This window comes from Protopterus annectens, chromosome 3.part0 (assembly GCF_019279795.1).
Source record: "Protopterus annectens isolate FY-2018-M chromosome 3.part0, PAN1.0, whole genome shotgun sequence".
Classification (NCBI taxonomy): domain Eukaryota; kingdom Metazoa; phylum Chordata; order Ceratodontiformes; family Protopteridae; genus Protopterus; species Protopterus annectens.
The window spans coordinates 549,917,858-549,945,262 of NC_056731.1; the positions used below are offsets into that span (position 1 = coordinate 549,917,858).

Consider the following 27,405-nt stretch of genomic DNA (forward strand, 5'->3'; position numbering starts at 1 on the left):
AATTCCTTTGGAATGGGTGGGGTTATGCAATTATGTATGCAAATTAGATGTTAATCAGCGTACAGATTTGTATCTATTTTTCATGGGCCCTGTCCAGATTTTTCGTTTCTCCAGGTTGAGAGGTATGCAAAGCATGCCTTCTCCATTCTTGCCCTTGAAGTTTGGACTGCTGTCCCTCCATGTATAAACTTTATTGCACCCTTTCCTAAAATTCACTCAGAACTCAAGCAAGCAAAATGCTTCCTTATCAGTGAAGTCACATGAATTTACCAAGAAATCCCAATTATCAGCAAATGCTGTATATGTATTATATTGAATATTTTATCTGACAATATTACATATGTGTTGTGACTACTGTGTAGTTATTTAAAGATGTATACTTTGACAGTGAAATTTTATATTGTGACTGCTGTGAGCTTTTTCTTAAACACCTTTGATAAATCCACATGTTTAGTCATGACATAGGTACACACTTTAATAGAAAAGAAAACAAATCATTAAAAACTTTGTCTGTTTTAATGCATTATACATTTTCTTTTGTAACGGTTATCATTCTCTCCGTAGGTTCAGAGGTTCATACTAGGCTATCTGCCCAAGGGCATTTATAAGCCTAGCCCAGAGTTTTGTGGCTTTCGCCACCCCTTTAGTTTGGAGGATACTATGCCCATTATTTTGCTGTGCCTCTGTCAAGCAGTGACACTGAGATAATCCCTGGGGTATATCTGCGATCTCCCATCCATTGGTCAAGATTTCTCTTGAACAAAGCCAGCGAAGTGCTCTGCCTCACATGTACCGGGATTTTGTTCCACAGCATAGGGAGTCTCTGGGTGATGAATCTGTCCCTCCAGCACGTCCTATTAATAACCGTGTCAAGGTTTAAGTCTCCTGCCCTTGTAGTTCTGAGGGATCTAGATTTTTTGAGGTGAAGCATGTTCATCAATTCTGGGTTGGACATGGCCTTGTATGTCAGGCACAGGTCACCTCTGAGCAGACGGTAAGCGACTGAATAGAGCTGGAGTTCCTTCAGTCGGGCAGCATAGGTTTTGGATTTTTCCCTGGAAAGGCTGCATAGGTATTTATACCTATATTACATAAATTGATCAAGTCCTGTATTCCTTGAATTTTTAATCCTGCTCCTTCTGAACATTATTCTGCATGCATTGTTCCCACAAAATTCATTTATTTCTATGTAGTTTATTCCTTCCCTTTTCTAAAGATCTCACCTGCAATTCTTGTATGTCCTTCATAACAGCCAATATTTCAGTTATAGTTGGTTTAGATTTTGATTTCCATTTTCTAGTAATTGTTTTTTTGGCAGCCAATAGCATCATACTTAGTAAAACCTTACTACAGCAATAATGTTTCTATATCCCAGCTCAAAAGAATAATTCCTCAGATAACAATAATTGGTTTCCCCAACATTTCTGACAAAGTTTCAGATATGGAATTTTTAAGTTCTGCTAGCTCAGCACATTCTCAAAACGCATGTTCCCAATTACCCTTCTGTTTTTCAACACCCCTCCAGCATTTGTGATCTAGTCAGGGAAAAATTCTTTGAAGTCTGTCTGGAGTATAAAATACCTATGCAGCCTTTCCAGGGAAAAATCCAAAACCTTTTACACTTTGTTGGATATATTTTATATATATATATGTGTGTGTGTGTGTGTGTGTGTGTGTGTGTGTGTGTGTGTGTTATATATATATATATATATATATATATATATATATATATATATATATATATATATTGTAGATGAATAGTTGTGTTGTAGGAGTGTTTAAACAGTGCTACAGTTTCATTGTTGAGGTGGTTTAATATAATTTTAAGTACAGCACTTGTAAAGGTGGTAGTACTACTTGGTAGCATACCTCCCAACCGTACCGAATTACTAATTTTTTACCGTGATTTGGGGTCCAAAAAATGGGGTACCACAATTCCCGAGTGACACCCCTTAATTTCCAAATTTTTTCCAGCTTTTAATTTTTTTTTTTTTTTTTTTGCTTTTTGAGCTGACGTCATCACATGTGCAATGACGTCAGCTCCATGCATTTCTGGCTGCCAGCAAAGCAGGAAGATAAACTGTTATCTTCCCTTCTGGGGAAATGCAGAAGTGCTGCCAGCCAAGTGGGAACGTAAACTGTCATCTTCTCTCTTCTGGGGACTGCAGAGGTATCTGAGAGTGAACTGTTATCATCTGGGGACTGCAGAGGTATCTGCGAGTGAGGCGAGTGGGAAGGAAAGGGCTGCTTGAATTATCTGCGAGGGAGAACAAAAGGACTGACGTATTTGAACTCCAGAGGTGGATTTATATACCGGTGTCTGTGTGTGTCTGTGTGTGTGTATGTCTGTGCTTGTGTGTGTATGTCTGTGTGTGTGTGTGTGTGTGTGTGTGTCTGTGTCTGCGTGTTTGTGTGTGTCTGTGTGTCTGTGTGTGTGTGTCTGTGCGTGTGTGTGTCTGTGCATGTGTGTGTGTGTGTGTGTGTGTGTGTGTGTGTGTGTGTGTGTGTATACCTTGAAGGTGGCAGAGGTACTGTTCTGGTGTACATATACTTGTACCAGCACTACGTCTGTCTTTGCAGTGTGTCTACAGTGGATATAAAAAGTTTACACACCCCTGTTAAAAGCCAGTTTTTTGTGATATAAAAAATGATACCACAATAAGGCATTTCAAAACTTTTCCAACCTTTAATGTGACATATAACCTGTACTATTCAATTGAAAAACAAATAGGGGAAAAATAATAAAATAAAAAAATGTACAATACACTGGTTGAAGCAGCTTTTGATTTGATTACAGCATTCATTCTTCTTCGGTACACACCTGCCGTCAATTAAAGAGAGACTGATTAACCCCAAAGAAAGTTCAGATGTCTTAGTAGAATTTTCCTGTCATTTACTCATGTGTCTGCTACAGCAAAAGGCATGGTTTACAAAGAGCTTGGAACACAGTGAAGACCATCATCAAAAAGTGGAGAAAATATGGGACAATAGTGATGTTGCAAAGAACTGGATGTCCCTCCAAAATTGATGAAAAGACAAGACGAAAACTAGTCAGGGAGGCTACCAAGAGAACTGCAGCAACACTGAAGGAGCTGGAGGAATTTTTGGCAAGTACTGGTTGTATACTACATGTGACAACAATCTCCCGTATTCTCCATATGTCTGGACTATGGGGTGGCATTGCGAGATGGAAGCCTTTTCTTACATAGGAAAAACATCCAGGCCTATCTAAAATTTACAAAACAATACATCAAGTCTACCAAAAGCATGTGGGAAAATATGTTATGGTCTGATGAGACCAAGGTTGAACTTTTTGGCCACAATTCCAAAAGTTATGTTTGGAGTAAAAAGAACACTTTGCATCACTAAAAGAACACCATCCCTATGTTGAAGCATGGTGGTGACAGTATTATGCTTTGGGGTTGCTTTTCTTCAGCTGGAACTGGGGCTTTAGTCAAGGTGGAGGGAATTATGAACAGTTCCAAATACTGGTCAATTTTGGCCAAAAAAACCTTCAAGTCATCTTCTAGAAAGCTGAAGATGAGAAATTTCACCTGAGTAGGCTCCAGCCTACAGATGATGCTTCCGTTCTATACAGTCGTCACTGCACAGACCTCTGGGCATCTGCAGGGCAGAGATGCCTTCTCCCTATCCGGACTAGTGACACAGCAGTCTGGAGTTCTGTGAGTTCCAGAAACTCCAAACACGCATGTGTGGAGTTCCGGGACTTTGCGATTTGTTTTGTTTTCTTTCTTTCTACAGGTGGGGGGGATGCAGTCCTGTAGCATGAGCTGCCCCTGGCCTACTGGACTGCATCATCTGCAGGCTGGAGCCTACTCTCGCTGGGACTGAAAACGCACTGAATTCAGGTACTGTATGTAGCCATTAGCTTTGAATGGGGCTAAGAATTGTGAGCATGTGTGTGTGTGTGTGTGTGTGTGTGTGTGTGTGTGTGTGTGTGTGTGTATATGTCTGTGTGTGTAAAATGCCCCAGTTGCTATATACTGGTTGCTAGAGAGAGCACATGGTGGTGGGTAGAGAATACCTCAGGCTTGAACCCTGTACCTTGGGGTGCAGGTGGCAAGGGCCTGTATTCCCTACCCACCACCATTTGTAAAAAATTTGCAGATTTTTGCCTCATTTTTTCTGTTCTGTTCCTCATAAAATCTGTGGTTTCTGTATTTTTGTTTCCTTACACAGTCAGTAGTGCAGTTGCTTGACAGCTACAGGTTCTCTGGTTTGATTATTGGCCGGAGTGCCTTTTGTGTGGAGTCTGCATGTCCTCCCATCTTACAAATACATGTGTCTGGAGTGTTTCTCCCTGGGCCTCTGCTGAAAATTGGCTTTTGTTCCAAGTCAGACTTTCCTGGTTAACAAATGTAAAACTGGGTTTTGTTCCAAGTCAGACCTTCCTGGTTAACAAATGTTAAATAAATAAAAATAACAGGCATTTGAATTTTAGACTTCGTATTCTTCAGAAAGTACATGGTAATACAAACCTTTTATTATGTGTTTAAGTAACAGTGCTTTAATGACCATCAGGTAAGCTTGTCGGAGATTGTAAAATGCAAGTAAGCTTAAGAATTACCAACATTGAAAGCCTTTTTGTTGTTGCCATGCAGAGAATATTTACATAACTAGATAACATATAAGCCTTAGGTATTGAAATACATACAACAGTATTTGTAATAAAGGACAGGATTACAGTATTTTCAGAAGCTCATTACATTTGTTGGAGACTTGCAGTCCTGTTTGCAGGCTTTAACCATAAACTAAACAGAATGCCAATCTATCATGTGTGGTCCATAACTTGTGCAGTAATCCTTTAAGCAATTTATCTTGAGCTTGTTTCTTGTTTGCTGTTAATTTTTTACTTTGATCATGTCTTCCCCATGAAACAAGTAAATAGTTATTGTCAGGCAGCAGGTCTTTTGTGGATAAGAATCATTTTTACAAGTGGGGGTATCACAGAGATTGCTACTTTCAGCATGTTACTTGGTAATTTTATAAAGCTGAATATAAATTATAATTAGAACTGCAGTGCAAGGAGGAGTGGTTTGAGTCGAGTGCTGCATGTTATTTTTATACTTGATTTTGACTGGCATTCCAGTAATGTATTTAAAAAGTAATTTATTTTTTCATGCCTCACAGCCTTTGTGTTTCCATCTAGATATTAAGTAAGCTGTCATGTAGCCAATGCATTGAAGTATTTTTTTCTTCTTCACTTCATTTTGCTTTGATTGGACTCTCATAATGACGATAGGGTAGCCACCTTTCATCGTGGCTAAAACCGGAGTAAAGCCATGCCCCTCACGTCACCAGTAACCCTGCCAATCCCACCCTTCTCCCGCCCACATCCCGCCCATTTTGTGATATCACAATGGCATCACTTGGCAGGGAACGCCCTCTTTCCCCATTCCTGCTGCCTGCTTTCGGCTGATTTACTATGCTTTTCTGTAAAAAAGGCATAGTAAGTCAAATGATTTACAAACTCCGATAGTCTGTTTCCTTTTTGAAACAGATTACCAGAGTTTGTAATGTATTTTCCGGACTACTGAAGAATCAGTTTGATTTCCGGATAGTCCGGAAAACAACGGAGGGGTGGCAACCCAAAATGATGGTTTGGTACCCAGGACAGTGTATTTAATTAAAGTTCCAGTTGTGCTTTTGAGCATAGCTCCACCCCTTTCTAGCTGACCACACCCTTTCCCATTGGTCCCACCCATTCACCTGTCTCCTGCAGCCCCCCCTTTAATTTGAAGTCACCAGCCGCCATTGCTCCTAAGTGCTTCATTTTATCATTTCCCCATAAGTATGGATATTGCTTAAGCAATACACATGTGGTTACATAATTTACAGTTATTGCCTTTGTTTTAGCTTCATTAATTTTGTATCCAGCAATGATATGAAATTAAGGTCTAACACAAACAATTTATTCCACAAAAAGCGACTAAAAGCGCTTTCGCCAGTAATCTGGCTTCATCAATGATATGAAATTGTCTCAAAATGTTGCACAACACTGAAATGTCTTTTTCTGGTTTTATCAGGTATAAAATAATATCTTTGGTTTCGTATTAAAGTTTTTTGTTTTATTTTAGACGTGCTGATCATCATTTCTTCTTTATTCTTTAGTACTTTGTTGTTAGAATGATCTTTGTCAGCCTTTTTGACTTTTTCCCTGTGTAAAATAACATCTGCAATAGAGGCAGATTTTCTTGACTACTGTACCAATTATATCCTTGAATTTCTGAGTTTCTTGTTTTTTTTTTATCAGTGGTTCTAAATTTAATGCAAATAACAAAGGGGAAAAAAGAATACCCCTGACTGGTCCCTCTGCTCAAGCAGAATTTGTCAGAGAGGAACCCACTCACTTTAATTTTCGCTTCCAGTTCCTCATATATCCTCTTAATCAACCTTATAATTTTATCAGGGAATGCAAATGCATCTATTACCCTGTTCATCAAGTCCCAGCATACTCCTGTCAAGTGTTTTTTCTGCATCAAGACCCACCAACAACAGTGGTATTTCCTTACATTCTGCTTCCCTCTAGAACATCAGTTTTCTGTTAATGTTGTCAAATTGTTGTCTCCCCTCCACAAAACCATATTGATCCATATCTATCAGTTTTGGTATCACTTTTGCCATTTCTGTAGCCATTATAGACATAAACACTTTATAATCATGGTTTAGTATTAAAATGGGACTGTATGAAGCTGGTTGTGATGCATCTTTACTCTCTTTAGATATTACAGCCCCCACCGCTTTCTTCCAGGATTATGGTGCTTCTCCTCTTCTTAAAATACTGTTAAATAAACATTCCAGATCTTTCATTTTTCCCTCCTAGCTTCCAAATTAATCTTTTCCTGGGGACTTTCGTGTGGATTTGTTATACATCACCATTTTTATCTCATCACCTCCTATCCAAATGGTTAGTAATTGAGCCTCATCTACCTTTAACCTTGGCATATTCATTTCTTCCATAAATATTTCCATTTGTTCCTTTTCTTGATTTCCATAATTTCCATATTTCTGTGCTTTATAAAACTTTCACGGAATTTCCATATCTAGTACCTCTGCGGGATCTTTTGTTACATTCCTTGATAATAGGCTCCCTAAGCTTAGTGACAGCCGTTTCTACTTTCTGTTGCCTGAGTCATGCTAAAAGTTTTTGTGCTGTAGAGTTATTATCAAAACAGTTGCTTAACAGCAGTCTTTCTAAACTCATGCATATTATTTAGGTAATCCTTGACTTTCTCTTTGGCATTCTACAGTTGCTCCTCCTTTTGTTCTGTGACATTTGTCAATCCCTCAAAATAATTCTTGTTAACTTCTTAACCATATCTCTCTTTCTTTTATTTCCACCCTATTTCTAAAACTCTGCTGTAATTTTATTCCACTCCCTAGGTATATTTTCAGAAGAAATTTATATATTCTCTAATAGCACCAGAATAATTTCCAATGCACATTGCTTACATTCCTCTTTTCAACAGATGGGTGTTTTTATTTTAGTTATTATTGGGGCATGATCTGAAATAGTTATTGAGTGCATATAAAGGCTTTCAATCAAATGCATATATTCCTGTGAAATGTAAATTCTGTCTAGACTAGCCCTGTTTTTGTATCTTGGGGAATAATATGTAAATTCTGAACTCCTAGTACTTAAATTGTCTTCCATGCCAAATAGTTTCATAATTCTTTTTAAAAATCTACCCTCCTTTATTATATTTCTGAACTGGGCCCCCAAACACATCTTCACTGCTGTAAATCAAATTTCAGTCACCACCTATGAGTTATTATTCCTTGCTCAAAGTTGATTATTTCCCCTAGAATTTTCATAAGCTCCATTATTGTCTTTTTTATCGTTTTCTATCACTATTGGAGCTCCTCTTACAATTACTATAAGTACTCCTTTGCCCCAGGTATTTCACTGAATAATCATTCTGAAAACCTTTATTTATCAAATTCACATGTTCAATTATTTCCAAGTCTGTCTGCTGTAGTATAACTGTTTGCACTCTGCATTTCAGGAATCTCAGAAAAATAGATACTTTGTGACAAGGAGGTATGTTATACTGACCTACAAAATTCTCACCAAAAAAAACCCAGACTTTTCAAACCTCTAACACCTCCCTCCCCAAAACAACTAGCCACCCAGGTAACAAAGCAGCTCAATTCAAAACCCACTTTATAAATTCTGTTATGGACTAACCAAGCAAAACTCATTACCCCCTCACTGTTTCACAGCCCCATACCACAACTTTAAAACTGAGTGTCCCCACGTCAACAATAAAGAAATACCTACTGAAACTGAAACCGAAACCAACTACATTGGCTGCTTACAGGTTACCAGCTGAGCTCCTAAAAACAGCAGTAAAGACTATAGCACTCCCTGCCTCCATACTGATTAAAAGATTCATCATTACCAACTATTATCCAGTTGCCATTCTCCCACCCTTATCGAAAATATTAGAAAAATGTATCTATACTCAGCTACTCAAATACCTCACCAGTCACAACCTACTGTCCCCCACTTAAAATGGCTTTCAGTCCTTACTACAGCACCACTCATCTACTGCCCTACTAAACTTAACAAATACAGTTAATCAGCTAAAAACCATAGTAAGTTAGTCTCAACAGTCTTCCGGGACCTGTCAAAAGCACTTGATACAGTAGCGCACCAACAACTCTTCCAGCTGCTAGCCTCTCTAAGTCTGATTGCCCCATCACTAACCTGGTTCCACAGCTACTTATCCAATGGGCAACCGTGAAATCACATCAAACTACTCTGATTTCTTCCCAGTAACAGTCTGCATCCCTCAAGGATCAATACTCTCTACTCTTCGATATCTGGTGCTTTCACCCCTAAAATCTACTCTGATCAAAAACAAACATTTACTACTTGCTATCAGAACAACAAACTGAAAGCTAGGATCTCTCTATAGAACAAAAAACATTCCTTACTCGTCACTCCAGAAAAACCATAACACAAACATATGTGCCCCATTCCCTACTTTATGCCTCCTCCATCTTTACAAACCTTAACACAATCCTGAATAGAAACTAGAAATGGACTGTAACAAAAATCGCATAATTTGCAACCATTAACCCCCAAAAGACCCACAACTGCACAGATCTAAAAAGCTGTAACTGGCTAGAACTTACAAACCACATCTACTACTCTCAATTTACCACAGCCCATAAACTAATAAAACTCCCCAGAAAATTACCTCGCTCTAACAGTTTTTTCTAGCATTGAACAACATATGTTTAAGCTTAAAAACAATAAAACTAAAAAGCTTGATCGTGACTGCAAGGCGTACAGCCAAGGAGCAGCTTATCCACCACCTTCGGCCACTCAAGTATGGCAATTAAAAGACAATATGAATGTGCACACTAGCCTTGATTTTCAGCATGTGCCCTCCTCTAGTGAAGGGCAGCAGTCTTCATCTAGCAACAATTCTAATATTGAGTTAGAGTTGTTAGGCTGAGGCACCTGTAATTAGAAGGAGCGAGAGGCTTCAAAATGTCCCTTGTGTATTTTATAGTAATAACACTAGGCAGCAGACTAATGTTAATACTACTGAGCAACACATTTTTCAGCAGGTGAACTATACAGGTGCCAAGCTGAAGCAACAGAGGAATCAGTACAGCAGCAAGATCAAACTGAAAACAACCAGGAATTACAAGTAATGCATGGGGAAGACTCTCTGTATGAGGTAGTAACTCTTCCTACAGAGTATTCTTCCTGTTTTCAACATGTGGTAGCTCTTGCTTCTCAATGTTCAAGTGTAAAGGATGTTTCTAGCTTGTCTATTTTGTCGGACTGTGAAAATGATTTACAACATACCAGGACAGGTCCTCTCATTATTACTAATAAGGATAAAGATTTTAATGTATATAATTTTTCTACTAGCACAATTTCTCCTGAATTGGTTAACTTTTTAGCTAAGGGTTACACTTACGTACCCCAACACAGGACTGATATTGTGAAAACAATTATAGAGTTGAAATCATTCACTAGGAAATTAAATTTTCAGATTATTTTTGGAAACAGTACAAATTCAGAAGTAGCTCAATTGTATCGCACATCTAGCACATTTAACCCTCCACTTCACCCAGTATTGCAAATGTTTGAAAACATGTGTGAATTAGATTTTAGACATGGTAAAACATGGTTCAACCAACAAGAGTAGGCCAGTTGCTTTCTGTGATGAATGTGAATTTATTAAGTATATTCATTCACAAGAAATTCGGGTATATAAACCTGATAAAGGAGGAGGATTAGTAGTGTTTGATACCAGTGATTATATTGATCAAATGCATCAGTTACTGAGTAACGAAGCATATCAGCTAAGTTCTAGGTCTGAGGTCAACAAAGCATACAACTTAGTTAAGTCATGTATTAATGACTTATTTATTGAAGGCCGTATTGATCAAGCATTGCTGAATTATATGATCACATCATTTCCAATTTACCCATCCTTATTCGGTATTCCCAAAATCCACAAGGACCTCATAAATCCCCCTATGAGGCCACTTGTAGACAGTCGTGGTTCACCGACCTACGCTTGTGCTAAGGTCATTGACTCAATGTTACAGAAATACGTGTCCTTAGAAGAACAAGTCTGTAAGGACTCCTGGTCATTCCTTGCAAAAATTAACACCTTGGAGTACGTAGATAGTTACAACTTTCTTACAATTGATGTCAAGGACCTATACTCATGCATCCCTCACCAGGTTGGCATAGAGTGGGTAGCATTAATGATGTTGAAGCATAATGCCCCGAGCCAAGATATTTTGTTAGTAACAGAGCTTTTGAATTTGGTTCTTTCTAACAACTTTTTCACATTTAACAAACAATTTTATTTGCAAAAAGTAGGGTTAGCTATGGGTTCCCCATGTGGGGCAAGTGTAGCTAACCTAGTTTTGGCATGTAAATATATCTGAATGTTTAGCTTATTATACAAGATACCTTGATGATATTTTCAACTTGTTAAAGGGTGATGAAAAGGTAGGACGTATGTTGTTGAATAGGTGTAATAGTTCAACAGAATTTTTGTGTTTTACGTCTAATTTCAACTTGGAAGCTATTTCTTACTTAGACATATGGCTCATTAAAAACAGGGTTTTGAATTGTTACACGGCAAAAATATACAGGAAGAATACCTATTCCAATACGTTTCTGCATTTTTCTAGTTGCCACCCCTTCCACCAGAAAAGGTCGGTTATAAAAGGCCAATTAGTCAGGGCTTCATGGATTACTTCTCAAGATGAGGATTTTCAAGAGGAATGTACATTTTTGAAAACATTGTTTTTGCATCAGGGTATCCTGAATCGTTGTTGGATGCATTGATAGAAGAAGTAAAAGCTAAAAGAGCAAATCATACTTTTGAGCCAATATTGGTCAAGAGGTCCTGTCCTAGAAGATTCAATGATCGTAGACACTTTAGAGTCATCTGTACATAATGATGAAGTGCCATCTAAAAGGCAATTATTATGTTGCAGTTTTATGACTACATTCAGTATACAAAGCAGTTCTTGTGTAAATATCATTAAGAAAAACTGAGAGCTGTTTAGTTGTAACCAGGTCCTATATAGTAAACCTGGAGATTCCCCAAATATAGTATTTAAACGGGGTAGAAATTCGAAAGACCTGTTAGAAAAACAGTTTTCTAAATCTTTTAGAACTACAGGTATGATCAAATGTGAGTTCTGCAATTTTTGTAAACACGTAGACGTGACTAATTATTTCAAAATCAATGGTTATAAATACAGTTTACATGAAAAATGTAACTGTAATTCAAGTGCTATTGTCTATCTAGCGAGATGTATTCAGTGTTCTGCATGTATGGATGTATGAACATTTATATGCTATAAGTCGTAACAAACTTGACAATGCACTTGCTAAACATATTCATTCGAATAGGAACCATCATTTGAAATTTCTAGCTATTGACAGTGTTAAACATGATTTTAGAGGAGGTCCTTTTGCTTTTAAACTTGAAGAGTTAGAACTAAAGTGGCAAATAAAACTGGATGCATGTAATGCTCCTGGATTAAATGAGGCATGTTCAATAAGTAGTATTCTGAAACTCAGGAGTCTACAAAGGTAACAGGGATACTACAACCTCATACAGCTAATCCAGTCATGTGGCCCAACAACAAAGCTCTACTATCCATCACAAGATCTAATAACAGCACAGGTAATTTGTTTTACTCTAACCAGGTTGCAGAAACCTTGAACCAAATCTCCCCTGAAATAAGACAGACAGACAAGATAAATAGCTTTAACGTGTCAGTGAAGAAACACCTACTAAACAACTAGCTGCGCTCCTGCACTACTCCACGATGAACTCCTAGAACTCAGCCACACTCCTCCTTCTAATTACACTTTATCATCTTTTTCTTTCTTTAATGTAACTTATAGACTTTTTTCTTTTATACTAATATAGTTACAATATTCTAACATCTAAAACTTGCCTGTCCTACTTTGTCATAGTTTACATCCTTTCCACTCCAGCATACATCCCACTTCTTCCGTATAAGAATTTTTCTTCTAGGTAACCACTGATACAGCTATTTCTTTCATACATGTTTTACCTTCCATCTATCCTGCCCTCTACATATATTGTATTCTACCAGAATTCTTTGTTTTTTTAAAGTATATCCTCCAGTATCATCCTTTTGCTTCCTATGTTATCCTTCTTTACACATTCTCACTAAAAGTTTCACTTGGTAAGTTAGCTAATCTTAAATGTCAAATTTCTCTGTAATCAATGTCATGTTTTAATAACTCAAATGTGTTTTGAAGATACTCCGCATTATCCTATGCCATGCGATATAAAACTCACTGTGTATTGTCTCTATTATGTTATATTTTTATGTAATTTATTTGTTCTTATTTCTAAAGCTTTTCTCCTTGGGCCTCTGCTGAAAATCTGAGAAACCACAATCAGAATTTGCCAGTAAACAAAGTCAAATAAATAAATTTAGATGATTGTCTGATCCAAGCAGGTTCTATGAAGGAGCTGGAAACTTCTCTTCACCTAACCATCACTTGCCTTTCAAACCTGGGATTCTCCCTTATAAATAAATCTTATCTCACACCTACAAAATAGACTGGTATTTGTAGGAACCCTGCTGGACAACTCAGGAAAAAAAAAGGATCTTTATTCTCCAGGAGAAGATTATCTAACACAGTATTTTTGGAACTCTATCCCAGCAGGAGGTGGTGTCAGAGAATTCCTGAGAATTCATGGGTGCATTTTCATCATCCTTATGGGTGTCCATGACGGAGCTTCAAATGAGGAAGTTCCATTGTTTTTTGAAGACTGTGTGGTGTCAGCACAGACACCTCATAAACCTCAAGATAATGCTTCTCCCCTGCCTAAATAGGAAACTGTATGGTAGATAGACGTTTGTCTTCAGAACAAAAGAGTTTTTTCTACTGCCAGTTAGAGAATCAGACCTAGCTTGGGGCATCCACACAGATGGTCTTAAAGTGCAAGGCAGATGGGTAAAGTCCTTCTTCCAGAGCCACATCCACTTAAAAGAAATGATGCCAGTTTACAGGGACATAATGGCATTCAGGCAAATCTGGAAATCAGTTATCCTGTTGGTAAAGAGAGACTACACAGCAGTAATGTGATACATAACTAACAGGGAAATGCAAACTCCTACCTCCTATGCCACTTAGCAGTGCAACTCTAGGAGGTGGCACAGGAGATGAGGTTGCATTCTAAAAGTCCAGTATCTCCCAGGAGAAAGGAATAACTTTGCAAACCTCCTGAGCAGATCAATCTCAGACCCCCACAAATGGATACTAATAAAAGAACATTTTCAAAATTACTGGAAAATGTGGTATGCCAGAAGTAGACCTTTTTGCCTTAGGAAATAGGCAGCTAAGAAGATATTGTTCAAAGGCTCCAGACAATAGGGCCTGGAGAAGCGGTGCCTTCCAAGGTCTATTTCTGAATGCTTTCCTTTACATACATCTCATACCTAGGTTACTTGTAAAGATCAGAGAGGAAGGGATGAGGGTGATTTTAATTGCAACCTTCTGGCCAAGTCAGTATTGGCTCCCTCTGCTACACAGCTTGAGCAGGCAAGAACCCTGGTTTCTTCCACAAGGAGGGGGAATCTCTTGATCCGGAACAAAAGGGCCACCATCCACCTCGTGGTGGCCTGGATGATACAATCCTTATTCCTCAAGGCCAGTTTTTACACAAGGATGTCCTACTTTTCTTGAAAGAAACCAGAAGGCTCAGTATCTAGAAATCATACATGTCCAAGTGGAAAATGTTCACAATATAGTGCCAGACAAAGGGCTATCAGCTACTGCTAACCTTTGTTCCCTTAGTCTTAACCTGTTAAGCAGAGCTATTCACCAAGGGGTCTGTCTTAATCTTGTAGTAAAATCCATGCTTTTGCCATCTCTGCTTGCCTGTTAATGCAACCCCCTGCTCGGACTAAAATTTTGTATTAGAGAAACTCGTCTTACTCCCACTGAGCAAACCGTTTCACAAACATTACAGTATTACCGTAGGTCTTCAGCTCAACTAATAGAATCTCTGAGCTACAGTCAGTAATGTATAAAGAACCCTTTCTTATGTTTCACTTAGAGACTTACTGAGCAACTGCTTCACCATCATGCCTAAGATGGTAACAGAGCTTTCCCGAAGTCACACAGTTCAGCTTCTTACCTTATTCCAAACTCACAGAAGAAAGGAAAAGATAACTTTTCGTTCTCTGGATTTGCATAGGCAGCTCAGGTTTTGCATGAATAAGACAAAAAAATTCAGAAAGTCTAATCAACACTCAGTGATAATTGCTCCTAGCAAACTGGGCAAATCAGTAAGCAAACAGACTCTAAGTAGATTTCTAACTGCATTTCCGTTTCTTGCAAGCATTATGGCAAACACTTGCCTGAACGTAATTGGACTTATTCCACAAGGACCACAGCTACCACTGTTGTCTTTATTATGGAGGGGTGTCCAACCAGGATATTCTGGAAACAGCCACCTGGTCCTCAGTCAGCATTCTTTCTAAGTACTATAACTTAGCCTGTACCCCTATAGCCAGAGCTTGGTTTGGTTGTACAGTCCTACATGTCAACTATCTTCTGCCTGATATCTGCTCTCCAGCCACCCTTCCTGTAGGTTTGGGAATTTTCCCAAGATGTTGTTACTGCAGCAGTGAAACACAGTGAGCATAGTACAAGTCTGTTAACTTGACATAAATGTAGTTGTAGAAGTTTGTCTCTTCACTTTTGCAGTATCCTTTCACACACTCCTTCCCTTGTTTATGACTGGGTTGGGCTGACGACCCCTCTATCCCTCTCTGATTGGTCCTCTCCCCATTTAGGTGTCCCTTTCAGGTCTCTTTCCCTTTACTTTGCTGGGGACAGTATGGGTGGGTTGTGCTCTTGGCCTAGAGCTAAGAGAGTAGGGCTCTAGTTCTGTGAAAGCAAGAAAGACCTGAAAATATGGAGTCAGCTGACATCCCTTATACCTAATGTTTTGATGTCAAAGGAGAGGATGTTCACTGGGCCAGGAGAAGGGGAACAAATCACTGGTGTTCATGTTGGTCAAGGGTTTATAGATCAGGAAATCCCCAATAAGTTATTACTGCAACAGCAAATCCATTTGAACTGTAGCATGTATGGTAAGTAGACACAACTGTACTGTGTGCATACCTCAGACCTGTAAGTGACATTTATTTTGGCAGATGGATGCTGATGCTGCTTCTTCCACAGTTCATTCCTTTGCCTCCCTTCCATGGTGACAGTCATCTTGGACATGTCAGCCCTTGTGTGGGGTGGGGCATTACAATGGGCAGGGATGTTTGGACATCTTTAGAATTCTCCTTGCACATCTGCATACTGGAAATATGAGCAGTCTGCCTGACTTTCCAAGCTATTCAAGACCCCCCTCCAAGTGGGTGTTCTACAATTTGCTTTATCTGCAGCAAGGGGGACTTGAGCCAGGATGCTATGACAGTGCGCTATGTCCAACAATCAGTTTCTGATTTTAGTCTGTATTTCAAGAAAGTTCAGCTCTTTGTTGGACAAGTTGAGAAGGTTCTGGCTGTTCCTTCATGAGAGGTTACTTAGCTTTTTGGTGACAAGGAGTAGCGGCCTTAGGTCAACTGGTGCCCCAGGCAAAAGGGTGCCACACCGCCCCACACCACCTGGTGCCCCCATCCTGGTCTACCTACACCAAATAAATGCTGGAAAAGTGCCCCTACTAGAGCGGTACCCTAGGCGGTCGCTTAGTTAGCCTATGGCTAAGGCCGGCTATGGTGACAAGGAAGATCTTCCAGTAAGTGGGAAATCCTGCTGATCCATTTCCATCTCTGAGCAATACCAAGTGCAAGGATTTCTTTTCTCTTATGACATTGCCAGAGAGAGAATTTAAGGTACCATAACTCACATGTGGCCTACTGCAATTCCTCAGGTGATAAAATGTATACAGAGACAAAACGTTTTAAAGCCAAGATCATTGTCATATCTTTTCTATTGACCTCAACACATATGGTACATTTTCCTTTTTCTTCTCATCTGTTCAAAAAGTTTATTTTATGGAGACCAACAAAGAATCCACTGTCCCACCCATCGGGCATGTATTAACTTGACATTTACTGACTGCAGTTCTCTGCTTGGTTTATCTACTTCCAGTAGTTGCTGGTAACTCAAACATTTTCAGGTTTATTAATATATACTGTCCTGTTACTAAATGCCAAACACAAGGAAGAATTAGAGGGGAAATAGAAATGTGTCTTTATAGGTTCATAGGTAGGTACTAGGCTGTTGGCCGTAGGGCCTATATAAGCCTAGCCAAAGGTACCCTGGCTTTCGCCACCCAAGAAAATTATTTTCCTGTGCCACTGTCGAGCAGAGCCACAGAAGTGATCCCTGGGGTGAATTTCCTATCTCCCATCCAATCATCAAGATTTTCCTTGAAGAATGCTAATGAGGAGCTTTGTTTGATATAGATCGGTAGTTTGTTCCAGAGTATGGGAAGTCTCTGGGACAAGAATCTATCCCTCCAGCATGTCCTGTTTATTGTGATGACAAGGTTTAGGTCCCTAGAGCACGTAGCTCGGAGGGATTGGGATTTCTTTAAGTGGAGCATGTCCAAAAGCTCTGGGTTTGACATAGCTTTAGGCAGAGATCACCTCTGAGTCGGCGATATGCGACGGAGTAAAGCTGCAGCTTTTTGAGATGGTCTGTGTAGGGCATCTGTTTGAGGCCAGTAATCCTCTTTGTGAGGTATTTCTGTTCCTGTTGTTGTAGATGTCTTGTGAGGTACATACCAAAAGGGGAGTTGTACTCTATAATGGGTCTAATGAGTGACGAGTAGAGAGGAACAATTACCTCGTTTTTCCTGGATGAGAAACCTTTTGTGATGAGGTGTGCCATGTAGAAGGATTTCCTGACTACTGTGGCAATGTGATTATCAAAGGAGAGACTACTGTCCACCTAAGTCCCAAGGTCTGTTCTCACACTTTTGGTGTTAAGTAGACTACCGCCTATGTGGTAGTTCATGGGTATAGAGTTTTTACCAAAAGGGATGACAATGCACTTTTTGGCATTGAGCTTGAGGCCATGGCTTTGACACCAGGCATCTGTCTCAGCGAGGCCCTTTTGTAGGATGTCCACATCTTTTGGACTTTTGATTATGGTTCCTAGTTTGCAGTCATCTGCGAACTTCTTTAGCCAAAGACATTCTGTGTTAGCCTGTACTTCAGAGAAGTAGATACTAAACAGGAGAGGACCGAGGACTGAACCCTGTTGTACTCCACTTGTCACTGGTCTGAAGTTGGATGTGGAGTCTGCTACTTTCACAGTGTGGGTTCTGTCAGTGAGCCAGTTGGCAACTCATCTTGTGACATAGAGATTTATACCTAGTTTAGTGAGTTTATCTATAATTCCAGAGTGGGGGATGGTGTTGAAAGCCTTGACGAGATCTAGATAGGCTGTGTGAACTACCTTACCCTCATCTGCAGCTTTGGTGACTGCTTCAAAGAAGTCTATCAGATTTAGGAGTCATGATCTGCCTTTTACAAACCCGAACTGGGTGGGGTCCAGAGTTTGGAGATTACCAATGTCATTATTTATAAGTTCCATGATGATACGTTCCATAGCCTTGCAGACCAGGCTCATCAGGCTAATGGGGCAGTAGTTTCCAGGGTCCGTGATGACTCCCCCTTTGTGGAGTGGGATAACTGTCGCTGTGCACCATTCAGTGGGCACATAGCCTGAGATGAGGCTATGATTGAACATGGTACTTAGGTGGGGTGCCAGTTCATTCTGTAGTTCATGTAGAAAGCAGCCTGGGATGCTGTCAGGTCCCATGGATGCTGTGTTCTTGGCTTTGGAGATTTAGTGCCATTGTGCTGTAACTCAGAGCAGGTCTGAATGTTGCCACTGAGATTCTTGACATAGCTATAGAATGCTTTGTGGTTGTCTTCAGAGTCAGTGGCGATTTTGTTTTCGTAACTAGCTTTGGAGGATTTTATGAGGGATCTTAGCTTCTTACTGAGGCTGACCAGGGAGTTCCTCCAATCATGTGATTTTACTCTTTTTTGCAACAGTTTCTTTCTTCTGTTGTAGACTTTGTTTATGGCAGGGGACCACCAGATTGGGTTCCTTTTTTTGGAGGATGGCATCTTGGTTCTGTTAGGGATTGCATGATCCATACACTCGTGTAAGTGCTTATGAAGTGAATTTGTGTAGGATTCAGCAGTCATACCTCTATTGTCCGTCAGCATGGGTGTCATGAAGTTTGCCACTTCTGTCTTAAGAAGCGTGAAGTTGGCTTTGGAGAAATTTTTTTACAGTGGTTTCCCTAATAGGTTGTGGGGAGGGATGTGGATGTCTAGGGTGATTAGCTTGTGGTTGGATCTGACCAACGAGGAATTGACCTCTGGTGTGGAGCACTGGTTGCCCATGTTGGTAATAACCAGGTCTAGGATATTGCTGCCCCTGGTGGGGGTGTGGATAAGTTGATCAAAGGCATTGGAATGTATGAATTCCAGATAACGTTGAGCAAAAGAGTTGGTACATGACTCGTTTTCCCAGTTAGTGGTGGGGTAGTTGAAATCACCCATTATTTAGGGTGTTAGGTTGTACCCTAATATTTTCCAGTGTATCAGGAAATGAGGAGTGGGAATCCTGGGGCATGGTGGGGGATCTGTAGCAAGCTAGAATTTGGATTGCAGTCTTGCCCAGAGTTAGTTGCACTTGGATAATTTCGGATGTGTTATGCTGAGCAACTAGCCTAGAGGTGTGGATATCCTTAATGAATATGGACACGCCTCCACCTTTAGTGTTTCGGTCCACATTAGGTGGCCAAAAGGTGTGGCATGAATTATAGCCTGGTAATGCAGAGGTACTCTCTGGTGCCTTGAACCAGGTCGCTGTCAGTGTACAGATGTCGATGTTCTCCATTTTAAGGAGTGCTTCGAGTGAGTGCATTTTGAGGTTTAGACTTCCAGCACTGAGTAGCAATACCCTCAGATTTTGCTTGCTTGTACCTGTTACAGTGGTGAATTTGTCATTTGAACCTTGCCTAAAAAAGGCACTATAGGAGTGGCTAGAGCCTTAGCCAGTATCCGGAATCCCAGGGGCGACAGGTGCAGGCCATCTCTGGCAAAGCATCGTGGTTTGTCGATCATGTCATCCCAGGCAGACCGGTGCTGGATCCCCTTAGAATGACACCAGAAGCTTAGCCAATTGTTGAAGTCAATAATTTTGCCCTTGTACTGTGGTATCATTCTGGGTGATAGCAGGATGCTACTCAGGGCTAGGGTCATACCTGCCTGGGCTACATGATCGGACAGCTCCTCCATGTCCCTTTTCATGTAGTCCATGGAAGTACATCTCAGGTCATTCACACCAACATGGACAATGACAGAGTCATATTTGTACTTGTTGTGGAGTGAGCTGAGTGAATGCGTTATGTGGTATGGAGTGAGCTGAGTGAATGTGTTATGTGTTGGATCCTGGCACCTGACAGGCAGCTGACAGTAACTTTCTCCTTGTTTATCCTGGTGAATGAAACATCAGTGTGCCTGACTAGAGAGTCACCTATGACTAGAGTGTTGGGTACATTGTTGTGCCTTATGGGCTGTGGTTGAGTGGCACACTGAGTTTGTGGGCTATGTGTCATTTGGGTTGTGTTTGGGGGGTGGAGGTTGCTTGTGTTTCTGCTTTGGAGGTCCCCGTTGCTTGGACAGGTTTTTACTGAGAGCCTCTGTGACTGTAGGTGTGTGTTTTGTGTTTCTATGTGTGTGTTTTGGTGGTGTAGGTTTTGAGGGAGTATGTGATGTGTGGTGTGGTACAAGTGTTTACCTTCTCCTCTTGACTGTCTAGTCCAGTCTTGGGTGAAGAGACTATATAAGTGCATCTCTCACAGGTTGTAGTGTTGGGTGGTAGGAGGAGAGGGTTGTCTGTGTACATGAGGCAATTGCTGCATTGCCCCAAGATGCCCAGATTGATCAGGTAGACAGGAGAAAACACCTGGAGCTGACCCTTAGACATGCCTGGATAGGTGCTTATTTGTTAAGTACTAGAAACTGTTTTCCTGTAGACAAGTGAGGAAAGTTGAGTGATGTAGTAATTTGTAGCTTATTTAGTGCTTACAATGAGTTCTGAGCAAGTGCTGAGCTCAAAGAAACAGACTTGAGTGCTGAAACAAAAAAAATTGGCTGGTTCTAAGAAACAAAATTAAGCTAGAAGGCTTCCCTCCAACACAGAAAGGCTTGGGGTATCTGTAGCAAGCTAGAATTTGGATTGCAGTCTTGCTCAGAGTTAGTTGCACTTGGATAATCTCGGACGTGTTATGCTGAGCAACTAGCCTGGAGGTGTGGATATCCTTAATGAATATGGACACGCCTCCGCCTTTAGTGTTTCGGTCCAAGTTAGGTGTCCGAAAGGTGTGGCATGAATTATAGCCTGGTAATGCAGGAGTCCAGGACACAGCAAATCTGTAGCCAGACTAGACTACCCACAGGAAAGGCAGGAAGCAAGCATAGAATTTTTTTTTCTTTTTTTTTTTTTTTTGTGGAAAGAGAAACATCCAAGGGTCAACATTCTTTTTCTGCTCCTATGCCTGCAGGACTTGCAAGTACTTTTGATGATGGTTTGAGTCTTTCTTCAGTTAAAAGGTCATTTACTTGTCTTTAATTTTCACAAGGTACAAGATGAGTTCCCTTAGCTTCATTATAAGTCTCCAAAACATTCTTAAAAGGGACTTTCTTGTTGAGATCTCCTGTTGCAAGACCCAGTACGTCTGAGACTTGTGCTTTGTTCTTGAAAAAACACTTTCTTGATAACTACTTTAGGTAAAATAATTACAGAATTTTTTGCTGTTTCTGTTGAGCCTCCTTATTTTGTCTTTCACAGTGACGTTTATTCTCAAGACCATCCCTTTTTTATGCTTACATTTTCAACTGAATTAAACATTAAACCAGTGTATCCATACCCCTTTCTTTTTTCTAATGGTCTCTAATCATGGGGAGTTATTTTTACACAGTATAGATGTCCATTGCTAAGATATGTGGCAAAACCAAATAGTTTCAAAAAAACATAACTGTGTTTCCTTCATTCTCAAGTCCGTAGAACCAGAAAATTATGGAAATTGCCTTTCCAGGTGGTTTTCCAGTTGTATTAATTTTCTATGTCATACATAACAAAAGCCGTTACCTAAATTTTCTAAAGCTTATTCTACAAAAAGAAAAATCTAGCAAAGCTAGACTTTCCATTCTGTGATACCGTAAACCTCTTGTGTCAGAGGCAGCATGGGATATATGCAAATTACCCTTTAAGGATATCAGGTGTTTCAGCTAAATGGCAAAAATCATAACTGTGTTTCCTTTATTCCGAAGTCTGTTGAACCAGGGTTTGGTTTTATTGGCCAGAAGTTGTCCATAAAAAGACTTAAAATTAAAAGAAAAAGTCATGGACATTCAGAATTGCCATTTAGCTGAAACACCTGATAGCCTTAAAGGGTTATTTGCATATATCCTATGTTGCCTCTCATACAAGAGGTTTAAGGTATCACACAGTGGAAAGTCTAGCTTTGCTAGATTTTTCTTTGTGTTTTTTAACCAACTGGTTTTCCTGTGTGACCTTTTTACTCATTGTTTTAGTTTGTTAGTTGGGATATTTTATAGACACCCTAATGTTTATGGATATCAGTTGGGTATGACGGCCCTGTGTTTCCAAAAGTCAGACATTCCTCTTATGCTGTGCTGATGATGCTATAAGAATGCAGAAACATGCATGCCCACAGCTAGAGAGCTTGGCTTTATTGGCCTGAAATTGTCCAGAAAAAGACTTAAAAGTAAAAGAAAAAGTCATGGACATTCAGAATTGCCATTTAGCTGAAACACCTGATATCCTTAAAGGCTAATTTACATATATCCCATGTTGTCTCTGATACAAGAGGTTTAAGGTATCACACAGTAGAAAGTCTAGCTTTGCCAGATTTTTTTTGTGTGTTTTTAACCAATTGGTTTCCCTGTGTTACATTTTTACTCATTACTAAAGCTTATTCTACAAGTGTTTTAGCTGTTTCAGTAGTCTTCTTTAAGAACACAGCCTTTAATGATTTTTGTACAGTGTCTAAATGGTCTTCATTAAATAACTTTCCGAAGCTTTATGGCTAGAGTCTAATATCTAGAGCAAGGTCTGCTTTTGAGGTTATGTGTTCTCCTAGGGATCAACCCATTACATTACTAAAAGCTTGGGAAGCCAGTCTGTCAGTTACAAAGAATTCCTGTCAGGTATGAAAGTTAAGTACTTACCATAATGTTAGATTTGATGGAGTGGGTCCACCCTGTATAATGACACTGCTGACCTTCCCCCTTACCTTAGCCAAGAAACCTTGGCTCTAGAAGATTGTCACTGTTGAAGTGACATCTTGACCTCGGGTAAAAATGGGAAAAGGGGGTTGTAGATGGATGGATCCGGTGTGTCGTGTATGTATACCTCTTGATTTAGTATGTCTAGTTTCAAAGCTAGGGAGAGAGAGAGAGAGAACAGCACAGTGCTTTGTGAGATGGGAAGGTACTAAGCAACCTGAATTGCAGCCTTGGTCCTATGTGATGCAGAATGGACTCAGTCCAGTCTGATCTGTTGTTATGGTGAGTACATTACATCTACTTTATCCTTGTGTGTATTGTTGCTTATTTTTGATATTATTTCTACCTTGCTTATATGCTGTTTTTTTGCTTGTTTTGTTTTCTTTTGGCCACAGGATGAAAAGAAAGTTCTATTCCTGGGATGAATGTATGAACTTGAGGGAAGTTAAGGTAAAGGATTATATCTGCAATGTATGCCTATATATTTTGAAAATGTCATCAGTAATGAATGGTCAAGAGAGCAAAACAACTGTTAAAAGAACTAACAACTCCTGGAAGAGTTGTTTCAAAGCTATTCGAGGAGGGGTCTGGGCTTCCATTCTGTTTGGGGAAAGCCTATTAAATATCATGTGTTATCCATAACCTAGTACCTATATGAAGAAAGTAATGAATGCGAGTCTGTTAATTTCTTAATGATAACTGAAATGATAATTGTCAGTTATTTTTTTAACATTTTGAGAGTAAAACAGTCTGAGGGATGGGAGAGAACCCAGTGAATGATACCTTCTGTTTAGTACTGCTCTATGCAGTCCTTCACAAACCCTTTAACCAGTCACATGTGAGACAGAAGGAAATCTTATATAGGTTCGTAAGTGCTTACTAGGCTCTTAATCTGCAAAGCTCTTTAGCAGCCTAGCCATGCATTCCCTTTTGGTTTCTAGCCTTATTAATTTTGTATTAAGGCACCTGTATTTTGCAGAAGTCTTATATAACCCTGGATGAGATCATCCTTAAGTACTGTGTGAGAATCTTTTGTATAGTAAGTATGAGTAACCATTATCCTGGAGCAAGTATTTGCATATTCCCTGTGTCTGTAATGGACAGGGATGCCAAACCAGGAGTCAACTTGCATTTTCCCATCTACACATCCAGGTTGCTGTTGAATAAAGCAAGAGATTTACTTAACTTCACAAGGGAGAAAGGCAGTTCTAGAGAAGTGGTATTCTCTGCGAGACACAGCTGTTCCCTCCAGCATGTTCTGTTTAAGTTGCAATAAAGATTGACGTCTCTAGTGCAGGTGTTCCTGCTACTGTTAAACTTACTGATGTATAGAAGATTTGAAAAACTGGGGTTGGTAGAGGCTGTATATGAGAAGCAGAGGTCTCCCCTTATTAACCTATAGGGCAGTGAGAAGTGGGATAGGGCTTTTAGGTGATCAGAATAGATTTTATGACAGTCTCTTGACTTTCTTGGTGAGAAAACATTGTGGTCACTCTAGTTGAGTCAGTTGCTTGGACAGGTACATGCCGAATGGGGCATTATATTCATTCATTGGCCTAATACATGCAGTGTACAGTGAAATGATCACTTTTCTTAATTTGCTAATAAGCTGTGCTATAAATCAGGACTTCCTAACTATAGTTGATATGTGATGGTTGAATGACAGCTCATCGTCTACATATGTTCCCAGGTCCCTCAGTACTGAGTCAGTTGTCAAGGGAATGCTGTCAGTGTGATAGTTGCAGGGATCATTTTGCCTGTGGAAGGATGCAGTTATGCACTTTTTGGCAATGACTTTAACACAAGCTATTTGTTTGTGACAGGCGTTCCTGAAGGATCTGGATGTCTTCTGTACAGTTTATGATGGCGATAAGTTTATAGTCGACAGAAATACTGATACAGTGATGAAATGGAATAATTGCTTGATATAAACCACAGAAATCCACCGTCAGAAAAAACAATACTTTTAATAGCAAAATGCAAAGCTTTCGGTTTATCAACCTTCCTTTTTGCTGTTAAAAGTATTGTTTTTTCTGACGGTGGATTTCTGTGGTTTATGATAGGTTTATAGTCATGAGCAAACTTTGTCAGTCATAAACCCTCAACATTGACTTGACCTCTAACAAGTAGATGCAAAAATGTAAAGGCACAAGGACCAAGTCTTCTGGTACTCCTCTAGTGACAGGTCTATTGGTGGAGGTAGATCCGCCCACCCTAATTTCTCCAGATCTTTCTGTGAGCCAGTTTACTATACAGTGTGGGGATGTATATATTTAACTGGATAATTTGTTATCTATGCCTGAATGGAAGATGTGTTGAATTTCTTTGTGAGGTCCAGATATGTGGTGTGAATTTTTTTTTCCCTCATCCATTTCTTCCACGACTTTCTCAAAGTCAGCTAGGTTGAGAAGGCAAGATCCTCTTAGCCTTTTTTAACACTTTTATTTATCTATCTATTAAAGCATAGGTGTGTGTATATATATATATATATATATATATATATATATATATATATATATATACACACACACACACATAGAAAAATATATATTATTATTTTTCTTACACTTGCACACACTATATATCATTTTTTTTTCTGTATAACAACTTTCAGTTCAACATAAGTTATTCATTTCCTGTCTTTCCTTAAACCTTACTCCTCCTCCAAAATATTATCCTGCATGTATTTTTCCCACAAATTCCATTTATGTCTATGTAACTTGCTCCTTCCCTTTTCTAAAGCTCCAACTTCCATTATTTTTATTTTTATTTTTTTTTTTAAACAAGAAACATCTTTATTAAATTATCATGTGTAACTTAGGCTATGTTACATTTATATAAATGACAGAAAACCATAGCAAAGCAATCTCCGTTGCAAACATTATATATTCCAAACCGTACAACACAACTGTAGCTGCAAACATTATACATCATTTTTAACATATCCAGTCATTGTTAGTCAGCCACTACATAGTTAACTCAAATCCTGCCTTCTTTAAACCTTGTTCCTCCTCTGCTTGTATTCATCCCACAGTTCCCATTCTTTCCTACGTAATTTGCTCCTACTCTTTTCTAAAGATCCTAGTTCCAGTTGTTTTAATTGTGTTACTATCTTCACTACTTAAAGTTGGTTTAGACTTTGATTTCCATTTTCTAGTAATTGCTGTGTTGGCAGCCATCATAATTGGACTCAGCAAGGCCTTACTATATGTAGGCAATTCTGAATTGTATCATAGCTCAAAAAATCATTTCCCTAGTCATTCCAGCTTGCTTTACCTTTTGGAGGTGTGATGGGTCAGAAAGAGGTAACTGGCAGGATCCTCATTTTATATAACTGAACTGGCTCAGGTTGATAGTTTGTAGGTTGCTTATGTCCTCATTTATTAAATCCACAATGATGTTTCCAATAGGCTTACACTTCAGGTTGATTAGTCTTAATGGGTCTGTAGTTGCCTGGATCGCTTGACTTCTCCCACTTTTGTGAAGGGGGTTGACTGTTAAAGTCCAGCATTCATTTGGTACAAACCCTGTTTGGAAGCTAATGTTGAAAAGCCTCTGTGGGGGTGCATTGATATATCGTGTTTCAGGCTGCCCAATAGTTATCTTGGTATGTTATCCAGCCCCGTAGAAGCAGTGTTCTTGCCCTTTGATAGTGCTTTGAAAACTTGTTCTTGGAGATCTGAAGGGGAGATGCAGATGCTGATAAGGCATCTGAGCAAAACGGGGGGGGGGGGGTTAAGGCTAAATTTATGTGCTAGTAGATTAGGTATGTATTCAGGCTTAGAGGATATGGTATCATTTACTATTAGCTCAGTCCAATTTTGAACATTATTTATGAGCTTTCATGTTAAACAAAGGTTTTGTGATTGTCTTTTGCATGGGTAGCTAATGTTAAGTTGTCTATCTCGCCTTCATTCTTGTTGGTTGGGCTCGGAGCCAATCCTCAGCTCCGACTCGGCCATCTTCTAAAGCTCAAGAGCAATTTACTGGCTCAAGGCCTCCCCATATCCCACAATGCCTGGTGCTAGATCCCCAGATCTCGCTTGACGCTTCTGCTACGAGGTTGCTTTTGCTGGCTCAGGTCGTATTTTTCATCTTTATAAAAATTTCTTGTAGTTAGTTGGTGTTTAAATTTGTTATAGTAGTTTTAGTACTCTTATTGTCTCTGTGTAGTTAGATCTATCCCATCCCCTTAGAAAACTCGTTTTTACTGTTAGAGAGTCCCCCCTCCCCTCTTCAAGGTAGCCGTTTTTAGTTAGAGGCTAACCCTTGTTCTCTAAAATACTTTTTATCGTGTTTCAGGTAGAAATAGTTGTAGTATGTTACTTTTTTCTGATATATATATATATATATATATATATATATATATATATATATATATATATATATATATATATATTATAGTTATAGTGTGTGTGTGCGTTGTTAAGGTGTGGTAACTGGTGTTTTGTGTGTACAGATTTCTTTATACTTGTTACCTACTGTTGTACTGTTGACCTTTTTTTCCTGTGATATTTCCTTTTTGCAGGATGTCCAAAG

General features: G+C 39.4%; 1 protein-coding gene across 2 annotated transcripts in view; it reads left to right on the forward strand.

Annotated features, from left to right (window-relative positions):
- MAK (male germ cell associated kinase) overlaps positions 1-27,405 on the forward strand; it is a 1,846,682-nt gene that overhangs the window by 92,554 nt on the left and 1,726,723 nt on the right. For both annotated transcript variants that reach the window (XM_044064971.1, XM_044064972.1), the window contains exon 3: positions 23,262-23,316. In XM_044064971.1, coding sequence (XP_043920906.1) covers positions 23,262-23,316 — 55 coding nt within the window. The remainder of the gene's footprint in view (positions 1-23,261; positions 23,317-27,405) is intronic.